The sequence below is a fragment of the Symsagittifera roscoffensis genome, chromosome 4 (assembly GCF_963678635.1).
Source record: "Symsagittifera roscoffensis chromosome 4, txSymRosc1.1, whole genome shotgun sequence".
Lineage (NCBI taxonomy): Eukaryota > Metazoa > Xenacoelomorpha > Acoela > Convolutidae > Symsagittifera > Symsagittifera roscoffensis.
The window spans coordinates 50,666,022-50,689,575 of NC_087065.1; the positions used below are offsets into that span (position 1 = coordinate 50,666,022).

A 23,554-nucleotide genomic window follows, 5' to 3' on the forward strand; every position below is an offset into this window, starting at 1 on the left:
TAGGGCCCTATCCAACCTGTGCACGTATCGTCGCATGACGGAAGGGCCTATTTTAATTGACCTTTTTTTTAAATCTGAAAGGTTTCTGATAGATTTTCGCTAGATTTTTGAAATGTATAATTTATAAGCATACTAGTTTTCAAAATTATCACATGCGAAATGCATGCGGGACCTGAAGATCATAATTGCTTTTATCATAGGACCAATCTATCATAGTAGTACCAACAAGTGGAACCAATAGAGAGAACAGCTGCTTCCCTGCGAACATGGTTTATTAGCTAGTCTCTTTTTACTTCACCGGGCGTTCTACGACCTTTGCCCTCCTAGTTCGAAACACCATGACAAATCTGAAATTAAGGGTTCAATCAAAAGCGTGTTCTGGGATTCCCCCTGAGTAAGTTGCTTTGCCCTAATTTTGTTGAAAAAAGAGGTTCGGCTTTAGAAAATGTCAATTTTTGACAGTTCTCGAAACTTTTTTCTGCTTCTCTCCAAAACTACCCTGCCAAATATGAGATTAAAGTGGTTTGATCTAAAAATCTAGGAGTAGGAATTTTATCACTGTTTCATAAGCTGCGACCTAGTTTTTTTAAAAGTGTAAAAAATGAGTGTTAGACTTCGAAATTGTCTTTTTTTTGTTTGAGAGTTAGAACGTATTTCGGACTTATCTTTTATCTAGTTATCTTTTATCGAGACATACAAAAATTTTGTTTCGCCTAGCTTAGCATTTTTCTTTCGTTTTTTTCTATCTGTGTTTTTTGTATGTGTGGTATTGCAAGTGACGTGGAGCTCCGCTTCGCCTCTGTTTTTTTCGTGTTTTTTTTTGCAAGTGGTGCAAAGCTCCGCTTCGCTTGTGTAAAAAAAAATTACATAAAAAGAGACCTGTGGACATGGCGCAGATGCTAAGACGCGCGACTTGTAATCTCAAAGTCGGGTGTTTGATCCCGGCTTAATTTTTATTAGCGTTTTCTTTACTTTTTCACTTTTTGAACCTTTTAGAGCTAGTTCTTGTCCCTTTCTCGCTTAAGTTACTAAACGCTTGCTTATAAAATTTCAGCGCTAGGGTCCTAAATTCAAATTCGAGTGACAAGAAAATCTCCCGTTGTTTTACAGACTAGATAGACTATGCCATCATCTCCAGTGACATCTTTTCCGCTTATACATCTATCTTTTGAAATTTTTGTACCCGGACGCGCCAAAAGACAGTCAGAGTTGTAACTGTAACTGATGTTTTTTGCATTGTTTGGGTTGTTCAAGTGGGTGTTTGGGTGGGGGTTGTGCCTTGTTTGGCATTTTGCCGCCCTGTCATTGTGACGTGGGTCGGCGAGAAAAAAATACATCGACCTTGTTTTCAGCGGCTTCTTAGAGAGCTCAGAACTGTTGTTCTTTTTAACCTTTTTTGATTAATCTTTGTTTCACATGATATCATGGACGACTGCCGTAGACTAAGTATGTTAATAAGAAAAGTGACGGAGCTTGCTGCTGGTTGCTAAAAAAGAAAGCATGTGTTCCGTTAGCTGCTAAGATATTGCGAATATACCTACATGGGAAAGTGTATGCGTGATTCTCGTATGTGTAAATTTAGTACAAGTTGATGAAAAAGAACGGGAAATAATAGACTTGTTAAGAAAAGGGAAGAGACATGGTATAAAACGTGTGTACTACCTAAACATGCGAATATATATTCTGACATTTTAACACATACTACTACAACTACATAAGGAGGAAATTTAAGACAGGTTTTAATTGGTATTTGCTCAAAGCAGAAAATGTTTAATTTCCGCTAAAATAGGAAGTCAGAATGGAGATATATGTATGAGTTGTTGGCATGGCATTGTTAGCGTTTTTTTGTGACTGTGTTGTTGTGCTTCGTACTTGAAGAGACACAATTGGGTTCTGGGGAGGAGAGATATTATTGGCGCACTGTTCACATAATTGGCTGACTGATTTGTGGCATGATATTTTCTTCTATGTTCAAATCTGTGCTGCTGTTGTGGGTTGGTTATTTACGTGCTAATATGTATTATGGTAAGAAATTACTATAAAGATATTAGTGAAGTGACAAGACTATTGGGGGATTAGAAGTCACTTGTGTGCGTGTGTGTGTGTTTGCTCTTCTACTGCCAATTTGGGCCAATGTGTTGTGCAGTCCATAGTCATTGAGTGCCCAATAGGTTTTATATCAGAGCAGTACATCTAATAGACAGCCTAATAAACAGACTAATGGGCAGTGAAGTAACCTTTTTCAACTTCCATTTCCATTCATGAACAAGTGTTTTATCCTTAGCAAAGACAACTACCAAAATAATCTCGGACGATTTTGAGCAATTTTTTGAAAAGTATCTAGTTATCTCTTCAAGTGAAACCTCAGTTTGAATAATTTCGATTTGTATATTTCGATAATTTTTTTTGGGCCATTTTGACTGAATATTTCTAAATGCCACTTTGTATGCTCGTTCAACTAATCGGGTTGTGGAGTTAGGATCTGCTTACTTTTGAGTATGAAACTGAAGTTGTCTGTTAGTCCATACACTATTGCTGTCCCCTGCTAGGGAGTAGAATGCTAGTACTAGTATAGAGCAGGAAAGAAAGGAAAGGAAAAGAGTAGCTAAGGTAATGCGATGTCAATGGAGTATTTTAGATAAATTATAATGAGTAGACAGTGCCAACGGGTAGTGGTGGTGGTGGCGGCCGCCGCCTAACCCACCAATCCCCCCCCCTCCCTGTCGCTCCTCATTTGGCCTTCTCACTCTAACTCGAGTGAGAGCATAGGGACTACATTGCCACTAGTGCAGTTGCATTGCCACTAGTGCAGTTCATCAGTTAGCCCTCAAGTCAACTTTCATTTTCTTCGCTATCTCTCTCTCTCTCTCACTCTCTTAAAAACTTGTTTCATATTTTAGTCGGCCATCTTTTACCCATTTCAGCCCAGGCTGCTGCATTGGCTAAGTCCAACTAGTAGCAGCCGCCCACAGCACTGCCGCCGTCGTCGTTTCTTTTCCATCCATACTACTACTACTACTAACACTGCTACTATTACTACGCGTACTACCATTTCTATCGATACACACCATACCCAAACCTTGTGCTGTGTGCCCCAACGGTGGAGTTGCTTCCCCCAATTCCCCCATAGCTTAACCATACAATACATCTCTGCTCTCTCTTCTATTCGCGCTACCCTCTGCCATGCAGTGTACAAAGCCGTACATAGTGTTCTTGTTCTCTTCTCTGGTGCTCGTTCGCTCCCTCCTTGTCTCCCCTCTCTTTCTCTCTCTCTCTCTCTCTCTCTCTCTCTCTCTTTGTAAAGGAAAGCAGAGCTTCTTTCTTCTCTTCTCTCTCTCGCTCGGTACTGTTAATTTTAAACGCATCAAAAATAGTACTTCCCTATCCATCAGTAGCACAAGAGAAGAAGCGAGCAAAGCACTAATGCACACATACACACACACACGCAGAAGAGAGAAGGATACACCAATTGCACAAAAAATAAATTGCATTTCACTGCCAATGTTTTATTAATAATGCTATGTGAAAATTCACAGTAGCAAGCATAGCATAACTGCTTGGAAAGAAGCGTAATGGAAACGAAACGTGCCATCAAAATGCAATCAATTGTCTAAATTGCTTTGCAAACATCCTATCACCATCCCCCCTCCAATGCGCTGTGCTGTGCTGTTGCGCTGCTCGCCTAACTGAAACCGATTAAAATTCGGTTGTAGAAATGAATTTGGGTAAATTAGCACGAATTGTGATAGTTGCCTCCGCTGTCTGTGATTGTGATTGTGGCTACTGAAACAGACTGTTTGCGTTTACGTCCTTTCTCGTCCTTACAATGCTACTAGCCTGCTGCTCTTCCAAAATCTTTCTCTTTTTCTCTTCCCATTTCCCCTTCTGTGCTATTAAAGTTGGTCTGAATTGAATCAATGTAATTATTGATGGGAAGCAATTACTTCGCTTTACTCAGTCTTATTATATCATCACATCAAAACTACTGTTGGTCAGTGACTTTTTTATTGTGCTCTTTTCTCTGCCCTAGAACACCTGGTCTAGTGAATTACATGTGAAAGATGTGTTCCGCGCTCCATTAGCCCTGACCCTGAATTGCATTCCTCCTCCCACCCTACTTAGGTTGCCAGGGCGGCTGGCCGTCTATTGCCCGGTTTAGAACGTGAGCCCAAGTGCGTGTGTTTATGGTCTTATTATTCCATTCCTTTTGATGTGCCGCACATGAATTCTGTTCTGGGCTCAAAGGGTAAGAGATGATTGCTTTCAATAAATTAGCGTGAACATTTAATAACTTCCGCCCCCGCAACTTATAGAGTCTCCGGTTACTATTTCACTCTGCAAGCTCGGATCTTTTGATTTGCCCGGATAGGAGCTGTACTGCTCTTCCCGTTAATTCAGGGTTGGTGCGAGAAAAAAAACTCGAAACATTTTTTATACGGTGAAAATGACTAAAAATGCATTTTATGTAGCTATTTCTTGTTATTGTTCCGACTATTTGAAAAATGGGGAGGAACTTTGTATTCGGGCCTTTTAGTATTTTTTTTGTTTTTTTTCCACGCAAAATCAGTTACCACCATAAATCATGGAGAGAGTTGAGTGATATATCACATTGAAACTGTTACAGTTGTGATTCGAACATTAAACCATTTCAAAAAATTTTTCCCAGTGTCGGGAAAAAAACTGGTTTAAAAACTGGTTTTTGTCGTCGAGCGAATCGAGTGAGCAGTCTTATTTTAATGGCTTAAAAGCTTACAATAGCTTAATTTAAAATTTAAAAACTTAGTTTCGTTTGAGTAACGATAGTTGGTTTTAGTGTTTTAGCGCCTTTTTGGAATCAAAATCTTCAAAAATTCAATAACTTTTTTTTGATTTTTTGTTTCGTTTTTCTAGTGATTTTTCTGCAAAAATTGTTTTTCAATTTGCCTGTTTTACTATGAATGTCGAATATAACTAATCCCCAGTTTTTTTGTTCAGCTCCTTTTATCACACTGCGCCAAAACAAAACGACAAAAATTTGAAAAAACTTTTTTGATGTAATTTTTTAGACAATGGTCAGAACATTCTGTGCTACTTTAACAGTAACCGGCTATCCTTGTTCTGTTTTTGTTATTTGATTATGTACAATGTGTAGTTGTTTTTGATATATTTTTTGATGTTACATGTGGAATCCAAATACGGACCAAAAGAGGTTTTATACGATACCATACTTAACTTCTATTCGAGCTTCCAATGAGGTGCCTAAAATTAGGATGAAAAAAACTATGCCGTTACTTCCTCAATAACTGGGACATTAGTTTCAATTCAGGTAAATGGGTTTTTGAAGCTCTTCAGCGCTGTTTAAGCGGTGTTATAGTTTCAATTCAGGCAAATAAGTTTTTGAAGCTTAGTTTTTTACTTTCAATACAGGCAAATAAGTTCCAATTCAGGCAAATAAGTTTTCTAAGCTCTTCAGCGCTGTTTAAGCAGTGTTTAGCTTAGTTTCAATTCAGGCAAATAAGTTTTTGAAGCTTAGTTTCTTATTTTCAATTCAGGCAAATAAGTTCCAATTCAGGCGAATAAGTTCCAATTCAGGCAAATAAGTGTTTGAAGCTTTTCAGCGCGTTTAAGCAGTGTTTAGCTTATTTTGAATTCAGGCAAATAAGTTTTTGAAGCTTAGTTTCTTAGTTTCAATTCAGGCAAATAAGTTCCAGTTCAGGCGAATAAGTTCGAATTCAGGCAAATAAATTTTTGAAGCTCTTCAGCGCGGTTTAAGCGGTGTTTAGCTTAGTTCCAATTCAGGCAATTAAGTTTTTGAAGCTTAGTTTCTTAGTTTCAGTTCAGGCAAATAAGTTCCAATTCAGGCGAATAAGTTCGAATTCAGGCAAATAAGTTTTTGAAGCTCTTCAGCGCGGCTTAAGTGGTGTTAAGCGCTTCCTTGGCTATAAAAAATTGTTTACAATTTTTTGAAAAAAAAACTGCAAAAGAGTAGAAAAAAATTTGACAGTTAGAAGTTTTTCGAAGACAATTGAAGTCGATTACTACTACTTTTATCATTACTATTTTCACTTGTTACAAGCTTTCGTCTACTTCCTCTTAGCACACCATGCACTGAAAACAACCGAATGTTGATGAAAAATTGTTCTCTCATTTCGTATTCTCTGGTTTTGACTATGAAATTAATGTCAAGTAAGCACGAGTCTAATCAAAATTTTGGTGGAAGTAGGACTATAAAGCAACCTTCTAATTACCTCTCTTTGGCTAAAATATTGGACACAAGTAAATTATCAATACCTATAAAAAAAAACTTTTTCGTTTTGTGTTTAGAGCAGATATCTTTAAACCGATGAAAAATCTGACACCTGTTCGAAAATAAAAATAAATTTAGCTATTTCACGAGCTATTTGAGATTTTCAGCTTTGGTGTAGCAACTAAAGAATTGAATTGCTGGCTTGGTTTGAGTTTCATTTGGCAATATGAGTATAAGTAAGCAGCAGTGGCCCAGTTGTTGGCGTTAATGAATGGTACATTCTGCCTCTAAGATCGCTTGAAAGCGCTACAATTTCATTGACAAGCGTAATTTTCTGTAATTATCTCAATATCTTAGTCTTGTGTTCAATTTTAAAAATTGTATTCGAAACGCTATCTCGTCTTTGTTCGAAATTTGATGTCATTTAAACCTGATTTTTGTTTAAAACAAGGTTCTGTCGATAGTCTTCATTTGATCGTAAGTTTCCCAGATAATTGTTTGTTTTCATTTTAATCTTAATTTTATAAAAGCATTTGTTTATAAGTTTATATATATTTTTTTTTGCATTCAAAATCAGTTACCGCTAGCATACTTCGGAGGAGGTCGATTGATATATCATTATGAAGTCAAAGATTGAGCTGCATTGAAAACTTTGAAAGAAATTTATTGGTTTCGTGTTGAAAAAGCGTCTGAATCTTTTGACTCCAATTTATTACGATCTTAATGGTGTTTGAAGAATTATAGCTACGGAATTTATCTTTTTATTCGCTTGCTAGTCTATGAGTTTCGATTGAATTTTTGAAGTTTGATTTCATTCCAATCGCTCTTTACTAAAAAAACGCGACAAAAGTTGTGAAAAAATTTCTAATTATTTTTTATCGGTTTGATGGAACTGTAAATATAATGGAAATTTGTTGTTGTGCTCGGTACAAAAAAATTGGCTCTATTATGTTCATTTTTGTGTTTTCAAATATTTTGAATGAAAGGAAAGAGAAAAAAAATTACATTCATCAACCTATATCAGTATCATAAGACTAGTCCACTACATCTATGTTTTCAACATGAACCAATGAGTTTAATTTAGAATCAAATGTTTGATTCTAGATTAAACATTCCGAAATGTAATGGTTGATGGCACCACACTGTCTGCCTCTCGCAACCTCAAAATTCTCGAAGCAAAATTGACGCCAAGTCAGCTTCAATTAGCTTTGCATTAAGAAGTGTGACAATTTTCAAAAAAAAGTCATATGCTCAAAAAAGTTACTGACAGCTCTTAGTGTTACTTAAAAACCGTTTTGTAGGAGTGCCCTGAACTATGCAGCTATGAACCATCAAATTTAGTGACGCTTACTGGCAATGTCTGCAAGCAATGTAAAAGAACACTTTAAAAACAACTGCTGGATGCTTAAGAATGAAAATCATCACATATCTACATTACAAAACAAAAATATCTCCGCTTAAAAACATAATGAAATGTCAAATCATCTTCTAACATTGTCAGCTGTAACCTTTAGCACAGATCAGAGCACCGTATTTTATTCGACGAAATCAACCAAAACATTCAGACCCTCGCTCGAACATTTGTTCAAACCCGACGATAAGCATTTGTTTATCGAAAAGCAGGAGAGCATTTTGAAGCACGATTATGCTCATGGAATCAAAAATTTTCATACCATTAAAAGTACAGAATTTTCCCAGCCAAAAGTTAAAGATACTTGCAAGTTATATCAGCGAGTGATTGCAAACAAGACCGGAAAAAATCAGATGTTCTCTCAGCTCCAATTCGGGTGCTCAACTCACATTAAAAGCTATACCATCATAGGTTGAACAATAATGTACCCGGTGTCTGCCCTCGTCTGAACATACCAGCGTTCATCTATGTAACTGCTTTCAAGGTTATCTCTGGTAGAATCCCGAAGAAGCTGCTAAACCTCACATTATGGCAGTTTTCCTTCATTATCTCTAATAACAAAAAACTGCCCGCTCAAAAGGGTGATAGATTTTCACTCGGTTATTCGCACGCCGAAAAAACTGTCCGCTAAAACAGATTGAACAAAACCATAACCCAACTTTCTTTTTAATTGTGCTATGCTAAGGAGAGGTGACGACAGCACAAAGTCGCCATCATTGGAATAAATTGTTTCACTTTCTATGTCGATTGTACCGTTAAAAACCCTGGGAAACTGCAGTGGCAGATGTGAAGAAACGAAATCACCATGTCCAGACAAACGAATTTTTCCCAAATCCGTCCCTAGCGTAATTAATCTCTCCGATTTCTTCGGAGCTTCCGATTGAATTAGAAAGATTAATTATGCTAGAGACAGATTTGGGAACATTTTGTTTGCCTGGACATTGTGATTTCGTTTCCTTCACATCTGCCACTGTAGTTTTTCAGGGTCTTTAACGGCACAATCGACATAGAAGGTGAAACAACTTATTCCAATGATGGCGACTTTGTGCTGATTTCGTCACCTCTCCTTAGCATAGCTCCGAAGAAATCGGTGTAGCTGCAGCAAAACAACATGAACACGGTGATTTATTTATAGGACAATTCAGATTATCCAAATCGAACAAGGATTGCTACTTGCTGTGCAAACAGCTCGGATTGTTCCGACCTTGATTAAGACAGAATTTCGAAAAGAAATGAAAAATTGTAAATGTCAAATTTTGGTTTCTGGGTATTTTTTTTGTAAAGTGCTTCTGAAGTAGACGAAAAACTGCAGGAATGCGAAGGGATAGTTGCTAAAACAACGTAAATAGTTTTAGTAGAATAGCGTTAAAGTTGCAGTATGGAGATCCATCTCACAAGTTTCTTTTCATTGAGTTCCTGGACGCTGAGGCAATTTTTTTCCTGGAATTCGGATCTCGACCAATTTGGCTTTAATATGATACCTCACTTGAGGACCTGTGAGCTTTGCTTAAGGTACCATAAGTTTGGTGAAAAAAAATTAGAATAGTTTCTGCACTTTGTGAATTGGTCCGAACAAAAAGAAATAATCATCTGTGTTATGTCATAGGGACGACATAATTTAGACAATGAACTACGACTGGAAATTGAATTGTTTTTATAAAAAAGCAAGCATCCAAATGAAATTTTTAAAGTGTCGATCAGGGGCGGATCTAGGATTTTCTCGAGGGGGGGGGCGGATTTTCAAAATTTTGACGACCTTTTTGTTTTTTTTAGGTCGACCAAATTGATTTTTTGAGCTCTCCCAAAGCACTAAAAAAACGCTGTTTTCGCCAAATTTTCTGCGCCGCTTTTAGGCACTTTTTAGAAAATTTTGACCAAAAAATTGCGTTTTTTCGGCGCGCGCTCGCCCCTCAAAATTAGTAAATATTGGCGCCCAAGGCGCCTTTAGAAAAATTTTAGGGTCGGTTAGCCAAAAGTGGATTTCTTAAAAGTACCAAAGGGAGGACCCTTTGGGTCGGCAGGGTGTCGAATCCCTGAGGGGGGGGGGGGTGTCCGCCCCTGGTGTCGATGAACGTAGCTCAGACTTTTTTAAAGATCGCCAGGATTTTTTTTCTTGAAAGGTCTTGAAGTTTGTTCAGTCTCATATTTAATTTTGCTTTTCTTTAATTTATTGTTCTTTTTAAATTGGTTGATTTCGTTTCTTAAAATAAAGGCAATTTCCACTATCGAACAGCAAAAGTGTAAAGGTTATGACAAACGCGATTGACTTCTAATTTCGAAAATGGAATTTAATAATCAGATTTTCCGGCGAAAAAAAAATTGTACCTATTGATACAGCTTTCTCAATTTGGGTTAATTTTAACGCAAAAGTGTCAGCCATAAATTTTCTAGAAATTCAAAGAGCTTTGAAGCATTCTATTTTTTTCGCGGAAAATTGAAAAATGTGTTTTTTTTTTCAAAAAAAAACAGGTCAGTGGTTATTGACTGTTTTCCAACTGTCTGTTGGTTATGTTTTGTTGTACAAAAATGTTTTTTCTACTTTTATATTGTATGGTTTTTTAACTTGTCTGAGATGCTTGATCAGTTTTCGAGACAATTTTAGTTTTTTAGAATCAGAGCTGAAAGAGCTTTAATATGATACCACTCTTAACTCAAAATTTATTGTAAAAACACTCCCAAAGCTATAGTTTTTTTGGAATTAGTCGGAACAATAATCCTGGGAAGAGTGTTTAAAATGTAATTCAAGTAGCTTTTTCGCACTCAAATGTGAACTAAAGCTTATAATGACAAACGAGTTTGTTAAACCCCCACAGAAAAAAATCGAAGTGCATTTATGGCAAAAAAGATGGTTTATGTAATGAGTTTTTGCCGTAACCAAAATGTGTTCAAAGACGAACTTGTTTCATCCAGAAATTGACTCATTTTTTGTGAAGATTCTTCATGCATGTTTTTATGGCCTAATGAGTAATTTGGATTGCAAATTAGAATCGTTTTCAAACCACTTTGAAATTGCAGCGAAATCTCTTTTAATCATGCATACTTCCAAAGGAAACCATTAGTAGCATCAAACTCTACCCGCTAAAAGTGTGGAACTCGTTCTGATAGTATTAGACTGTTTTAGCAGATTTTGGGATGTTTTGCTGTTGTTTTGTTCAAGTGAGACGAAGATGAATTTTTGCGAAACAATAGTTTCGTTATTTGAAGTTGCTTCTACCTCAGTGATTATAAGCTGAAAAAAGGCGCCGACAAGAATAAATAAACTGGTCAAATAAGTTTCGAATGAGTCTGCACCAATCCACAGTAAGAGGAAAGTGGCTCCGAATCGCAGTTGCGGCGAGGGGAGGGGAGGCGTAGAGCGAGAGAGAGAGGGGAGGCGGGCGAACACTTAATCTCTCTTTCTCTTCTCTCTGCTGTCGCTCCTGTTCCTATTATTTTATAAGTGCCCAGGAGAAAATTGGTGCTTCAGTTTGACTCTTTGTCTCTTTCACATTTGGACGCCATCTGTTTTTACAATTGCTCTCTCTTTATTCAACAAACTTCATTTTGTTTCAGGTTTCGATATGTGATGTCAACCTTGGCGGCAGATTCCATGCTTCAAAATTTAAATCCACTGCCAATTTAACTGCACTGCAGCAGTTATATTTAGATTAGCAATTTATTAGAAGGGCAAGAAAGGAAGGAAAAGAAGAGCCCTGTTAGCATCTAGAATGTCCTGATTTTGCCATGCAGCCCCAACTGCTGCTGCTGTTGCTGTAGTTGTTTTTTTATTTTATTGCTGCTGCTGGTGGTGGTCTAGGCGGTGAAACTAAAGAGTTCCATTACCATAGCTTGTCTTACCTTCATCAACTCTCATTCTATCCTTCCTTTCTCTCACCTGTTGTGCTGACCCGTTCCCCTCCTCCGCTCCAGCAACTCATTCATTATTACAGATGCCCTATCTCTCTTATCATTTTCCCCCAAATTATGATTAATTGGTTAATCTTTTAGCATTTGTTTTGTCTCACCCTCTTTTAACTGCCGATTTGTGTCGCGAGTTTTTTTACACTTATTCTTTCTCTCTCGCTACGAAGACTCTTACTACTTTTCTTTGAAAGAACCCTTATGGTTTTATTTGTAATCTTATTTGTAACGTTGTTTGCGATCAAGTATATTTGATTAGTTGTTTGTTACACTTTTTAAAAGGCTATATTAAATCAGTTCTGTTGGACGTACTTCCAAATGGCGGATTTGGAGGCAGTTTTGGCAGATGTGAGCTACCTGATGGCGATGGAGAAGTCCAAGAGTACCCCGGCTGCCCGAGCGAGTAAGAAAATAGTGTTGCCGGACCCCCAAATTAGATGTGTGATGCACAGGTACCTGCAACAGCGCAACGAAATCACATTCGAGAAAATATTTCATCAGAAGATTGGCTTTCTTCTTATGAAGGAATACTGCAGCAAACACCTGGAACTGTCCACTCAGAGAATTGAGTTCTACGAGGACATCCTGAACTACCAGAGCACACACTGTGACGAGGAGCGGGAGAAGATCACGCGCAAGATGTACGACAAGCACATCATGACTGAGCTGATCTGTGTGACATACAACTACTCGGAGGAAGCGCTCAACCACATCAAGGAGGAGCTGAACAAGAACCAGGTACCCTCCACAGAACTGTTCAACGTCTACATTGAGGAGATCAAGAAGTCCTTAGAGAAGGAGGCCTACGAGCCCTTTCTCAAGAGCGAACAGTTCACACGCTTTCTCCAATGGAAGAATGTGGAGCTCAACATACAGCTGTCTATGAGCGACTTCTCAGTGCACAGAATCATCGGCAGGGGCGGCTTCGGAGAGGTATACGGGGCTAGGAAGGCGGACACGGGCAAAATGTACGCCATGAAGTGTCTAGACAAGAAGCGAATCAAAGGTAAGCATCAAAATTCTCACTCTACTTCTTCTTCATCTTATCTGTATTTCATTACAGCAGCAGCCATTGTGCTCGGCTAGCTAATATCACCAAACCAACCACTTTCTCCTGAGCTGTTCAACTACAAGACTGACATAAATATAAGATTGTGTTTTTGAACCTCACTTATACTATTAAGAGTAATGAACGTAGTGAGTACTCTTTTATAGATCTTGCTGATTTTTTTTTTCAGGAAAAAGTCTTATTATTTGTTCACGCTCAATTTTGATTTTTCGCGGTTTAACTTGTGATTTCTTTTTAAGCTCGGTGCATTTCCATTGTTAAAAAGGAAGGCAAACTCCACTATCGAACAGTAAAGATGTAAAGGTCACGAAAAACGTGATAGACTTCTAATTTCGAAAATGGAAATTAATTATCAGATTTCCCAGTGAAATAAGTTCTACCTATTGATCCAGTTTTCTCAAATTGGGTTAATTTTAACCAAAAAGTGTCCATCATAAATTGTTCTACAAATTCAAAAAGCTTTAAGGCCATCTTTTTTTCTTCGAAATTCAAAAGTTGAAGGTTTTGAAAAAAAAACAAGTCAGTTTTTGTTTCAGTTTCCTTGCGTTCATTACTCTTTTCCAACTGTCAGTTGGCTATGTTCTTATATTTTTTGCTCTTTCTTATACTCTCAGTGTGGGAGCAAAGATAGCCAAAAAGTTTTTTTTTGTGGAGAATATTGATAATTGTACAGTGGTCCCCTGCGGGTTTTAACCCTTTTTAATTTTAACATTGCCTGGAAAGATAACAATTGGTAACTTTCACTGAAGATAGAGAAGGACACTAGTTGCTTAAACAACTGGTCTGATTTGCGTGGTAATGTCAGCACACTTTTTGTTGTGTACAACCTTGTCTGCTGCTCTTGAACTCAGTACTTCTAACGCACTCTTCAAAAGAGGGTTGCGGCATTCAATTCAAAACATCTGCAGGAAGTAAAAGCGTGCTATAAAATGTCACTTCCTCGTCTGGTTAAATGTCAACAGAAGATATGAAAGAGAATTACATAACACCAGCAGCACCCCCTCCCCCCAAGTGTGCTAGCTTGACTTTTGTGCCGATGATACATGATTGATATCCCTGCGCTTTTAAATGCTGCGTGAGCAATGTTCTTGCAGAAGCAGTTAAAAAATTTGTTTGCAGATGGTATAATTTGAAGCGAATGGCGCATAGCTACAAATAGATATCGATCATAAATTTTATTCGGCTTTTTTCTTGTGAAATCTAACGGCATGAAGCTGAGAATTTTTCACTGGTCCAGTGCATGCCTTTTAACATGTTTTGTTGTGCAAGCGAATCGACGTATACTATTTCATTGCTCTTGCCAAATAGTGAAAACTGCCTTCACTTTGGCCACTGAATCAAGTGCAAGTGTAGATGGAAACCAGCAGTATCCGTTTGCAACATCCTATTCAGCCAATGTATAAGCTCACTTCCAAATTAAATGCTGCTACACTTAAATTTTTTTTCGTCTATAATTACATCTCATTGTTGCAGTTTTCAATCTAATTCATTTCATTACAAAACATAACAAACACAAGACAAAAAAATGAAAAGCCAAAGATAGAAAAAATGTTTGAAACTTTATATTTTATCTTCTAATGTTTTCCTTGTTTTTGCATTTTTCCTTAAATAATTGTGGCGGTAACATTCTTGCTACTTGCACCGCAACCGGCTCCCTTTTTTTGTAACCTCTTTTTTTATATAGAACTCCATTCCTAGGAAATTATCAACAGATTATCTTTCAAGCTAATACATTTCATGCCACAATATCTAGCATATGAAGGCAAAGCTTCTAAATTGTTGCATTTGTTTTAAAAATAGAAGTTATCGAAAACCGTGAATTAATATAAAGGGGATTTTTTATTACACTTGCGGTAGCAACTCTTCTAATTGGGAGCTAGAATTTTATCTCCGTAAACAGCTTTTCTTACAAATCTTCGAGAAATTGAACTTGCTTTATTTTTTAACCAAAACAGCTTGCATGCTCCTTCTCATTTGGTCTAAAAGTAACGAGGTTACCTTGGGACTCTCAGGTTCCTGCTGGCCCTTGTTTTTTTCAGTGTCGAAAATTGATTGTTTTTTTTCGGGGAAAATTGATTTGGATTTTTAGCTGATGTTTTGTCGACGCAATTGCCACATCAAGGATTTTTATTGTGCTGTAAGCAATTTCGTTTTTGTTGCAAGTTTTGTCAATTTACTCATATAATTTGTAAATATATATATATATATATATATATATATATATATATATATATCGCTTTAAGGTTTTTTCGATCTAAATGGTTTTGGTTTACGTCTTATTAGATTTGTCGTTTGAAAGGCAAAAATTGATTATCATTTCACAAAAACTCAGGTCTGTTGTGATACTAAAGTTCATAGTTATATAGTTAAATAATTTTTCTGACAAAAAATTTAGTCTGAATTTTTTTTTTTGTTTTCTGATAATTGGGCGCCTATCCACGTATTGTCGGTTTACTGGCCGCTCGGTAAATACAAAAGCTTAATAATTTTGTTGGTTGTGTTTCTAATTTCTGGATTTTCTCTGAATTTCCACTTTTTCAAAAAAAATGTTCGCCCTTCTTCGTCTGTGTTAATGTAACACTTTGTCTTGCAATCAAACTTCGAGTTTATCAAACTTCAAGTTTACTGAACGGTGGAACGAATGCTTTTTGAATCTGAAGAATAGTATGTGATTACGTCACTTGAGGGCCTCGAAAATAGCTAATCTGCTACTATAAGTACAATGCTAAGCCGTTCTAAGTGTCTTGTAATCGGTATCTAGACTTTTCTTCCAGTAAGCACTAAACCATAAACGGGGCCTAGGAAATAAGACGAAAAGCAAATTAGACGTGACCAACAAAAACGAATTTAGACGTCGATGCAAAATTACAAATATGGGACATTAGACGTAATCTATATCTATACTATATTTAAATGCTAGTGACAGCTATCTCCCATGTTTAAGCTTAATAATTTTGCAATGCTTAAGAAAATTTTTCAATTACTTTTTCGCAAGGTCATTAATTTTTCAGTAATTTTTTCAAGGCCAAATTAAGTCTGTCTGTCTGAATACCTGCTTTTTTAATTAATTTGATTATGTCTGTCTACCCGTCTCCTAATTTTTGAACTTTGAATTTGGTGTCGACGATTTAGTTCAAAATAGTACTACTGTCAAACGGTTGTCTCCAATCTCTCTTTACCTTTATCAGAAATCTTTTTTGGATTTTTTTTGCAAAGCTATATCTTTTTTTTCATATATTGCAATGGTACAGATTTTTTCTCGATTTCCCAGTTTGAATTCAGTGGTTATTCCACCGAGTTTTTAAAAAGCAGCCCAATAGTGGGATGCTGTCAGGGTTCACAAAGTGGTTGCCAATTTGGCCTCCAATTAAGAAAACTTTAAATTACAAAATTTACTCAACTTGAAATTCCCAAACCTGTAGTTGGGTGCTGTCAGAGTACTCTCGTGAGTTGCGAATCCTAATTCAAATGAGAGGACTCAAATCCTTGTAGTTTTCGAGATATCACGTTTTTTGTGATTTTTTCAAAAAAGTTTTTCGAAATTTTGAATTAATATTTGTTTTCAAAATTTGAAACTTTTTACCCTGGATTTGTGTGCTGTCAGGGTACTCTCTTGGGTTGCGAATCTTGCTTCCAAAAATGACTGCTCAAATCCTTGCAGTTTCCGAGATATCACGTTTTTTGTGATTTTTCAAAAAAATTTCAGAAAACTTAATGAATTTTTTTCTTAAAAATTTGAAATTCTTTACCCTGTAATTCAGTGCTGGCAGGGTACCCTCAGGAGTTGCGAATCTTGCCTCTAAAAATGACTGCTCAAATCCTTGTAGTTTTTGAGATATTACGTTTTTTATGATTTTTCAAAAAAAAATCCAGAAAACTGAACGAATTTTTTTTCCTCATTGTTTGAATTTCTCAACCCTATAGTTGGGGGCTATAAGAGTATTCTCAGGAGATTGCAAACCTTGCCTCCAATTATGACTGGTCAAATTCTTGTAGTTTTTGAGATATGACGTTTTTTTGTAATTTTTTTCAAAAAAAGTTTTAGAAAACCTAAACAAACTTTTTTCTTCAGATTTGAAATTCCCAAACTTGTAATTGGGTGCTGTCAGACTACTCTCACGGGTTTTGAACCTTGAATACATTTATGACTGCTCAAATTTTTGTGGTTTTTTTAGATATGACGTTATTGTGATTTTGTCAAAGTTTTTCAGAAAACGAAACTTTGATTTTTTCATTTGAATTTCCTAACCCCGTCGTAGTTGGGTGCTGTCTGGGTACTCATAAGGGTTGCAAATCTTGCCTCGAAACATGACTGCTCAAATCCTTGTAGTTTTCAAGATTTGAGGATTTTTTGTACGATTTTTCCAACATTTTCAATTAACTTAGATTTAGAAAATTCTTAAAATTTAAATATCCCAACCCTGTGATTGGGTGCTGCCAGGGTATTCCCAGGAGTTGTAAATCTTGCCTCCAAATATGACTACTCAAATTTTTGTACTTTTCGAGATTTGACTTTTTCGAGATGACGGAAAATAGGAATTAAAAAAATAAATAAATTATCAAATCACCAGCCATGTAATTGGGCGCTGTCTGAGTACAGTAAAAGCCTGCAGATGTGGTTTCCAATGTATGCGGTTTTTCATGAGTTGTCAAAAATTCGAAGCACCGGAGGTGCGCTACACGCTAGCTGTATTGTTTCGTGTCTGAAGTTTGTTTACCGACTACAATTAACTTTTTTTCAGCTTTCTTAAATGCAAATCAACTTCTCACATGCCGCAATTTTCACATTCCGCATTTATCACATGCCGCAATTGTATATAATTTATGCATTTCAAAAATGTTTTATAATCTTGAAAATAACATTTTATAAATCAATTGAGATAAATATTTTGATATGCAATGCGATCTTATATTATTTTTGTAATTATGAAAACTTGTTTTAAGCAATAAGTTTTGTTAGCCCTTTGCTTTCCGTCTAAAATGCTAGTTTTGCAAAAACAATTTAACGTCTAAATTCGTTTTTGTTGGTCACGTCTAATTTGCTTATCGTCTAATTTCCTAACCCCCACCGTAAACAGCAAAACCGTAAAAAATTTCCCGTAAACAACTAAACTTTTCTTACAAATCTTCTCTATTACTCTATCTTTAGTTTTTTCTTCACACATTGTTTCTTTTTCATTAAACCTCAAAAACTTCCATTTTAACTTTCACTTGGCCTGGCGTTAACGCCGTCGCCTTTGCACTCTAAGATCTGGGGTGTGTGTCTCGACCGGACCTTGATTTTTTTTCAGTCTAATAAGGCAATTAAAAAAATTGGTGAAATTGCATTATGGCACTTTTTTTGTCTGCTCACGTTTTGTCGGCTCAGTTGCCCTTCAAGGATTTTGCTGGGCTGCAAGCAACTTTCATTGTAGTTGCAAGTGTTGTTCATTCTAGTTTCAGGGGGACTGGAAACATTAAAAAAGAAATTTTAAATCAATATTTTTCGGCTCAACTGGTGTCTGCTCATGTTTTGTCGGCTTAGTTGCCGCATCACAAATTTTTCTTGTGCTTGAGCATTTCTTATTGTAGTTGCAAGTGCAAGTGTTGTTCGCTCTAGTTTCGGAATGGGTTCTTGAAACATTAAAAAGTTTTAATCAATTTTTTTCGGCTCAGCTGGTGTCTGCTCATATTTCGCCGGCTTAGTTGCCAGATCACGGATTTTGGGTTGTGCTGTAGGCAAATTTCATTGTAGTTACGAGGTGTTGGTCATTTTGGTTAGGTGTTCATTCTAGTTTCACGGGGGATTGAATTATTTTAAATATATATAAAAAAAAAATTCAGATTAACCGGTCTCTGCTCTCAAATTGTCGGCTTAGTTGCCACATCACAGATTAATTTTTCTTAACTAATTCTTTTTAGTTGCCGGTGAAAGTTTTTTCGTAGTTTTTGGTGGGATTTAAAACTTTTAATAAGAACATGATAAGATATTTTTAATAAGAACATGTTTTTTCGGCCCAATTTTTGTATGTCAAAGATTGTCGGCTTTGTTTGTTCTTCGTAAATTTGTTCCGTTGCTAATTAAGAGTAATCAAAGTAGTGAATAACTTTATAAAATTCCTGGTAATTTTTTTTGTTTTTTTTTCAGTGAAAAGTCTTAAAATGCATTAATAACTACAGATGAGCGTTCAGATATGTTAATGCATTTATGAATGCACCTAGGTAGCTATGCATTTTGAGTTCAGTTCAAAATCATCTGCTTAAAGTTAGGAAAAAATGTGCTCTCCAATTATAAAAGTGGAACTGGCGCGAAAAAATGGATTGATTTTTAGTTTCGAAAGTGGAATTTTTCTTAGATTTCCCGGCGGAATAAAAACTTACCTATTGATCCAGTTTTCTCAAATTGGGTTAATTTTATTAACATAATGTCAGTCAAAATTTTTTTTTGAAAATGAAACAGCTTTAGGGCCATATATTTGTTTTTTGGTTTTCGCAGTATTTTTTCTTATGTCCTTGCGTTCAAGACTCTTTTCTTACTGTCTGTTGGCTGTGTTATAACATTCAAATATCTGGCATGGTTGCCTACCTAGAGTGAACTTCTATCGAGACTTACAAAAAATGTTTTTATATTTGTTCTATCGCAAGTGGTGCGGAGCTCCACTTCGCCTGTTTGCCTGTTTAGTTTGACTTGGATTGAAGTTTTTCTGAAAAAGTTGGAGAGAACTTTGTTTTCGTTTTAATGAATTTGGCAAATAAAATATCAGTCAACTGAAGCTTTAACTAATGTTTAAGCTTAATTTTTGCCTGCCTTCAACGATTTGTGATCGGTAAATCGACTTTTTTCGTAAAGAACTTTTCTTATAAATTTGTGACCTTGCTTTATTAAGAAACCTCTGTAACTTTACAGGTTTTCAATTTAGTGTATTGTTAAAGTGCCTCCAATAGAAGCTTGAGGTCTGAGGCTCAATTTTCAGGTGATTTTTTTAAAAAAATCTATGTAATTTGATTTTTCATGATATGCTTGAATTGTCGGACTGACGTTTTTTTGGTTATTTTTGTCGGCTTTCTTTCAAAGCATGAACTTTGCTTGAAGGCTCAGAAAGTTTCCACCGTTTTAAAGTGCCGTTTTTAATGTTTTTAAAGATGCTGGTTTTTGAGTTTCAAGATTTTCTATATACTTTTTGCTTAAATAGCTTAAGCTTTAATCGCTTTCTATTATTGAATTTTTTATTAGCACAAAAATGCTGCGACTTTTTTCTGGCTCAACGTACATAGACCCAAGCATTGTCTGCCAATAACCGCTCGGTAGTTTTTTATCAGTGCTTATTTGACGCTTGGTTTTTCGTCTCTCGATTGTTTTTTCAAAAATTTGTTTTCTCTATATTTAGTTTTTTTTCGACCTTTGAATTAATTTTGTGGCTTAATAGTGTCCCCTGTAATTTGATAGCCGCTAGCTTGTAATGCTATGGGTGTGATCTATCGCAAGTGTTGCCGGACTCCACTTCGCTTCTGCGTATAATTTTTTTTCTAGATCCTGATTGATCGTTTAAGTTTTCATCCAATTTCAATTGTGCAACATGATAATCGAAACCGAATCATACGAAATGGATAATTTCAACTTGGATGAATTAATGGACCTTGACCAAACCTTTGTAGGACCGGTGATAGATGCGATCTATCGCCGGCTGATGGATCGAGACTTTGCTCTGGAGAACCCAGAGGTAATCATGTTGCTGGCCGCCTTAATAAACATCTTAGGGCACGACAACCGTGGAGACCGCCCCACGGAAGTCTTACTGATGGCCGCTTATGGACAACAAGGAGTACTAGACCGCCCAAACATGAGGGTAATGAGGTGGAGAAACGGGGCACTCTCAGGAAGTGACTTGGCAAACGAGCCTGGATTGGGACGTTTCAGGACCTACCAACCAGGTGAAACGCTTCTTCCGACCAAGCCTAGGCCTAGATTAAGGAGAATGCATCAAGAGGTGAGAAGCGAGGCAGCCTCGTCTAGCTCACAATTGAGAGGAGCTGTGCCAACTAAACGGGCGAGAGTAGAAGAAGAGGTCCAGATGAATGAAACAATGATAGAGCTGAACGAAACAAAAGACGAACTGGAGCGGGTGAAAAAAACTTTACTCAGAACTGAAGAAGACCCAGACATGTGGAGGAGTCTGTTCAAGGATTGCAACAAGAAGCGAGGAGAGGAGATAGAACGCTTGAGGCAAGAGTATAAGGAGCGATCGCAACGACTGGCATTAACGACAGCAGCAGAAAGAACAATGCCCGAAAGGGATGTTCCTAGTGGACAGTCCCCGATGGAGCTTCTAACGCCTCGCGAACTGAGCCAAACAACTGAATTGCAAATCCCAACAGCAACAGGCAGAGTAACAATCCCCGACCCAAGTGACACCCTGGGTGATCCAGCCGTGGAGCAAACCATGCAAAAGCTGAGAGAATCAGCTGGACGACTTGTTGCCAACAGGAGTGTGAGAAGTTCCGGGGTGACTGCACCCTATGGAAGGCTTGACAATACTGGCAGAGTAGAGCTCTCTTCGGAAGTAATGAAGAAAACGGGAGCTGCTGCCGGGACAAAACCAACAGAGACCTCAAAAGCCTCTGGCAGGAAGACAATGGAGTGCCCATGAAGAAAATGTCCCGCGTATTTGACATACAGAAGAAAAACCAAATTAAGAACAGTTTCACTTGAGTTCCAGATACGGACATGCGAGCGTGTTTTAACCGATCGAAGTTGAGTCCGGCAATGAACATTCAGCAACGCTCGGGACGTCACATTTGATATTGGGCGATAGTCTGGTGAGAGTTTTGCAGAACTCAAGGACGTCATGGATCACTACGATGATGGCCTTCGGAGGCGCCACAATAGTCTAGTTATATCGGATGGTGGAGCTGATGAACCCAGGAAGAATCTCGGATATAATGATTTTGAAAGACACAAACAGTGAGGATCAACAGCGACGGATTATAATGCAGTAGACGAAAATGATGAATTCCACCAAGTGATGATGGAAGTAGAACCACTACTGGAAGGGTCGGGAAACGGAATTTGAGAGGCATCATGTTGACACATGACGAGTTCCCATGCCACTGTTTACGACAAACAATGTGGTATCCCTGGCTTAGTAATCTGGTATTGATCTGGGACTCTGCAGAGCTGCTCTCAATGGGTTTATCAGATTCATCACAGCCGATAGCGTTAGTGATAGTTGGAGTTATGCAGTTATTGCAATTCGATGAATGGAAGCTCATATAAAGGAGAACAATCGACAAGATACACCGACGAAAGAACAGCTGGAGGAACTTGATTGTCTAAAAGACTTAGATGTTTTTGAGACAACGCGCAAAGTGTTGAACATTCCGATGGAAGTGAAGACGATATGGGCCAGAAGGCGACTGATGCCATGGGTTAGAGCCAAAATGACTGCATAGCTGTACGAGTAAGCCAAAAAAGCTCATGTCGAAGCACAGCAGGGTGAAAAGGGCGTATCAGCTGGACATTGGATCGGGAGTTTTCTAGCGAGCTTTCGTAACGCATCGGAATGCAGAGACTACCGCAGTGAAAAGAATGTCCAGTACAAGTTATTGTGACGGGAGAAAAAGAAATGAAAGGTTGAAGGAAGACCTGGAGAGAAGCGTGACGTTGTGCCTCTACAACAGCTTCTGCAGGAATAGGGAAACTAGTGTAGATCCTCTACCTTGAGGTAAACAAAGGGTAGAAGAGCAGAGGTGTTGGAGGACTGCCTCCAACAGCGTCAGAATGGCCACTGACATGTTGCAAGACACTGAAACTGAAAGTGCAGAGTCAATGTCGCAGGAGGAAGAGATGGAGCAATGACAAAGATCCGGAGAACAAGATCCAAAAACAGGAAAGATAGAAAAAATTTAAAATTTTCAGAACTTCTAAACAAAGAAGACCAAAAGAAAGGCTTGAGTGAAGTGTATTATAAGTATTTCAGCCTGCATGACTGTTTTTAATCAACTAAGATGACTGATCACTTTGTGGTGATATGAAGGTCTTGAGTAATCTCCTGAACAAGGAGATTATTTCATTGTTCCTTCTAACCACCAAGTTTCTTAATTTTATTATTATTCAGGACCAATAACAACTAAATTTTCGAAGGGAGGAAGCATAGTAGGATAATTTTAGTTTTACCAGAATGGCGTCAAAATGCATGGCAGCATCGAATTTTTTTTGTGACATTCGAGTGGGAAGATTGGCAGTTTTCATAGATTAACTGTGCTAATCGTACAATTTGACGAATCAGGAAAGGTCAGTTTGAAGTGACAAAATAAATTTTAAAAATTCTTTGTGAAATAAAGACAGGTCACGGCCTTCAAATTCAGCAAACACTGAAAACAGACCAATTTTTGGTAGAAAACAGCAACATTGACTCTCGAAGATGAGACGAACGTGAAAACAATATTGAAATTACAATCGAGACTGTTTGAAATGTAACGATTGTAGCTCTACAATCGTTTACGATCAATTCCGGAGAATCCGGAAGGGTCTCGGGAAGAAAACTGTAACTCCTTTATAACAACTTTTAGCTTCCGGTCATGTCCTGAATTGAATTGATAACATCTAATTTCGTTTTCAGATAATGAGAAGCTAGGAGTTGAGTAAAAGGATGATCCATCTCCGATGGATATGATGATTTTTGTCTACTGAAAGAAAAATAGTAATATAAAAAATAATTAGTAGCCTTGTTTTCAGGAGTGAGCTCACGGTCTTGGGATACTGAGACCCAACCATGAACTCACTATTTGCATGTAACTAAGATTATCTGCGCTTTCTGGCCGATAGCCAAAAAACAGTAATGATTTTGTCGACCCGATTTTAAAAGGACCACACAGAGAACTGGCTTTTGCAGAGACAGTTAAAAGCATGTAAATCTGTGTTTAGACGCTAGGCAGTCGTTTCGTAACCTTGCTTTATTTTCCGTCGATA

The 23,554-nt window shown here is 37.3% G+C and overlaps 1 protein-coding gene across 2 annotated transcripts in view; it reads left to right on the forward strand.

Annotated features, from left to right (window-relative positions):
- Positions 1-3,053: 3,053 nt before the first annotated feature.
- The window catches only part of LOC134844648 (G protein-coupled receptor kinase 3-like), a 63,357-nt gene continuing 42,856 nt past the window's right edge, over positions 3,054-23,554 (forward strand). Inside the window, exons 1-3 of one of the 2 annotated variants that reach the window (XM_063861443.1) lie at positions 3,054-3,190; positions 3,450-4,246; positions 11,190-12,543. In XM_063861443.1, the coding sequence (XP_063717513.1) occupies positions 11,856-12,543 (688 nt within the window). In that variant the 5' untranslated portion in view covers positions 3,054-3,190; positions 3,450-4,246; positions 11,190-11,855. Of the gene's footprint in view, positions 3,191-3,262; positions 4,247-11,189; positions 12,544-23,554 lie in introns of those variants that run through there. The other variant, XM_063861444.1, reaches the window with a different exon arrangement.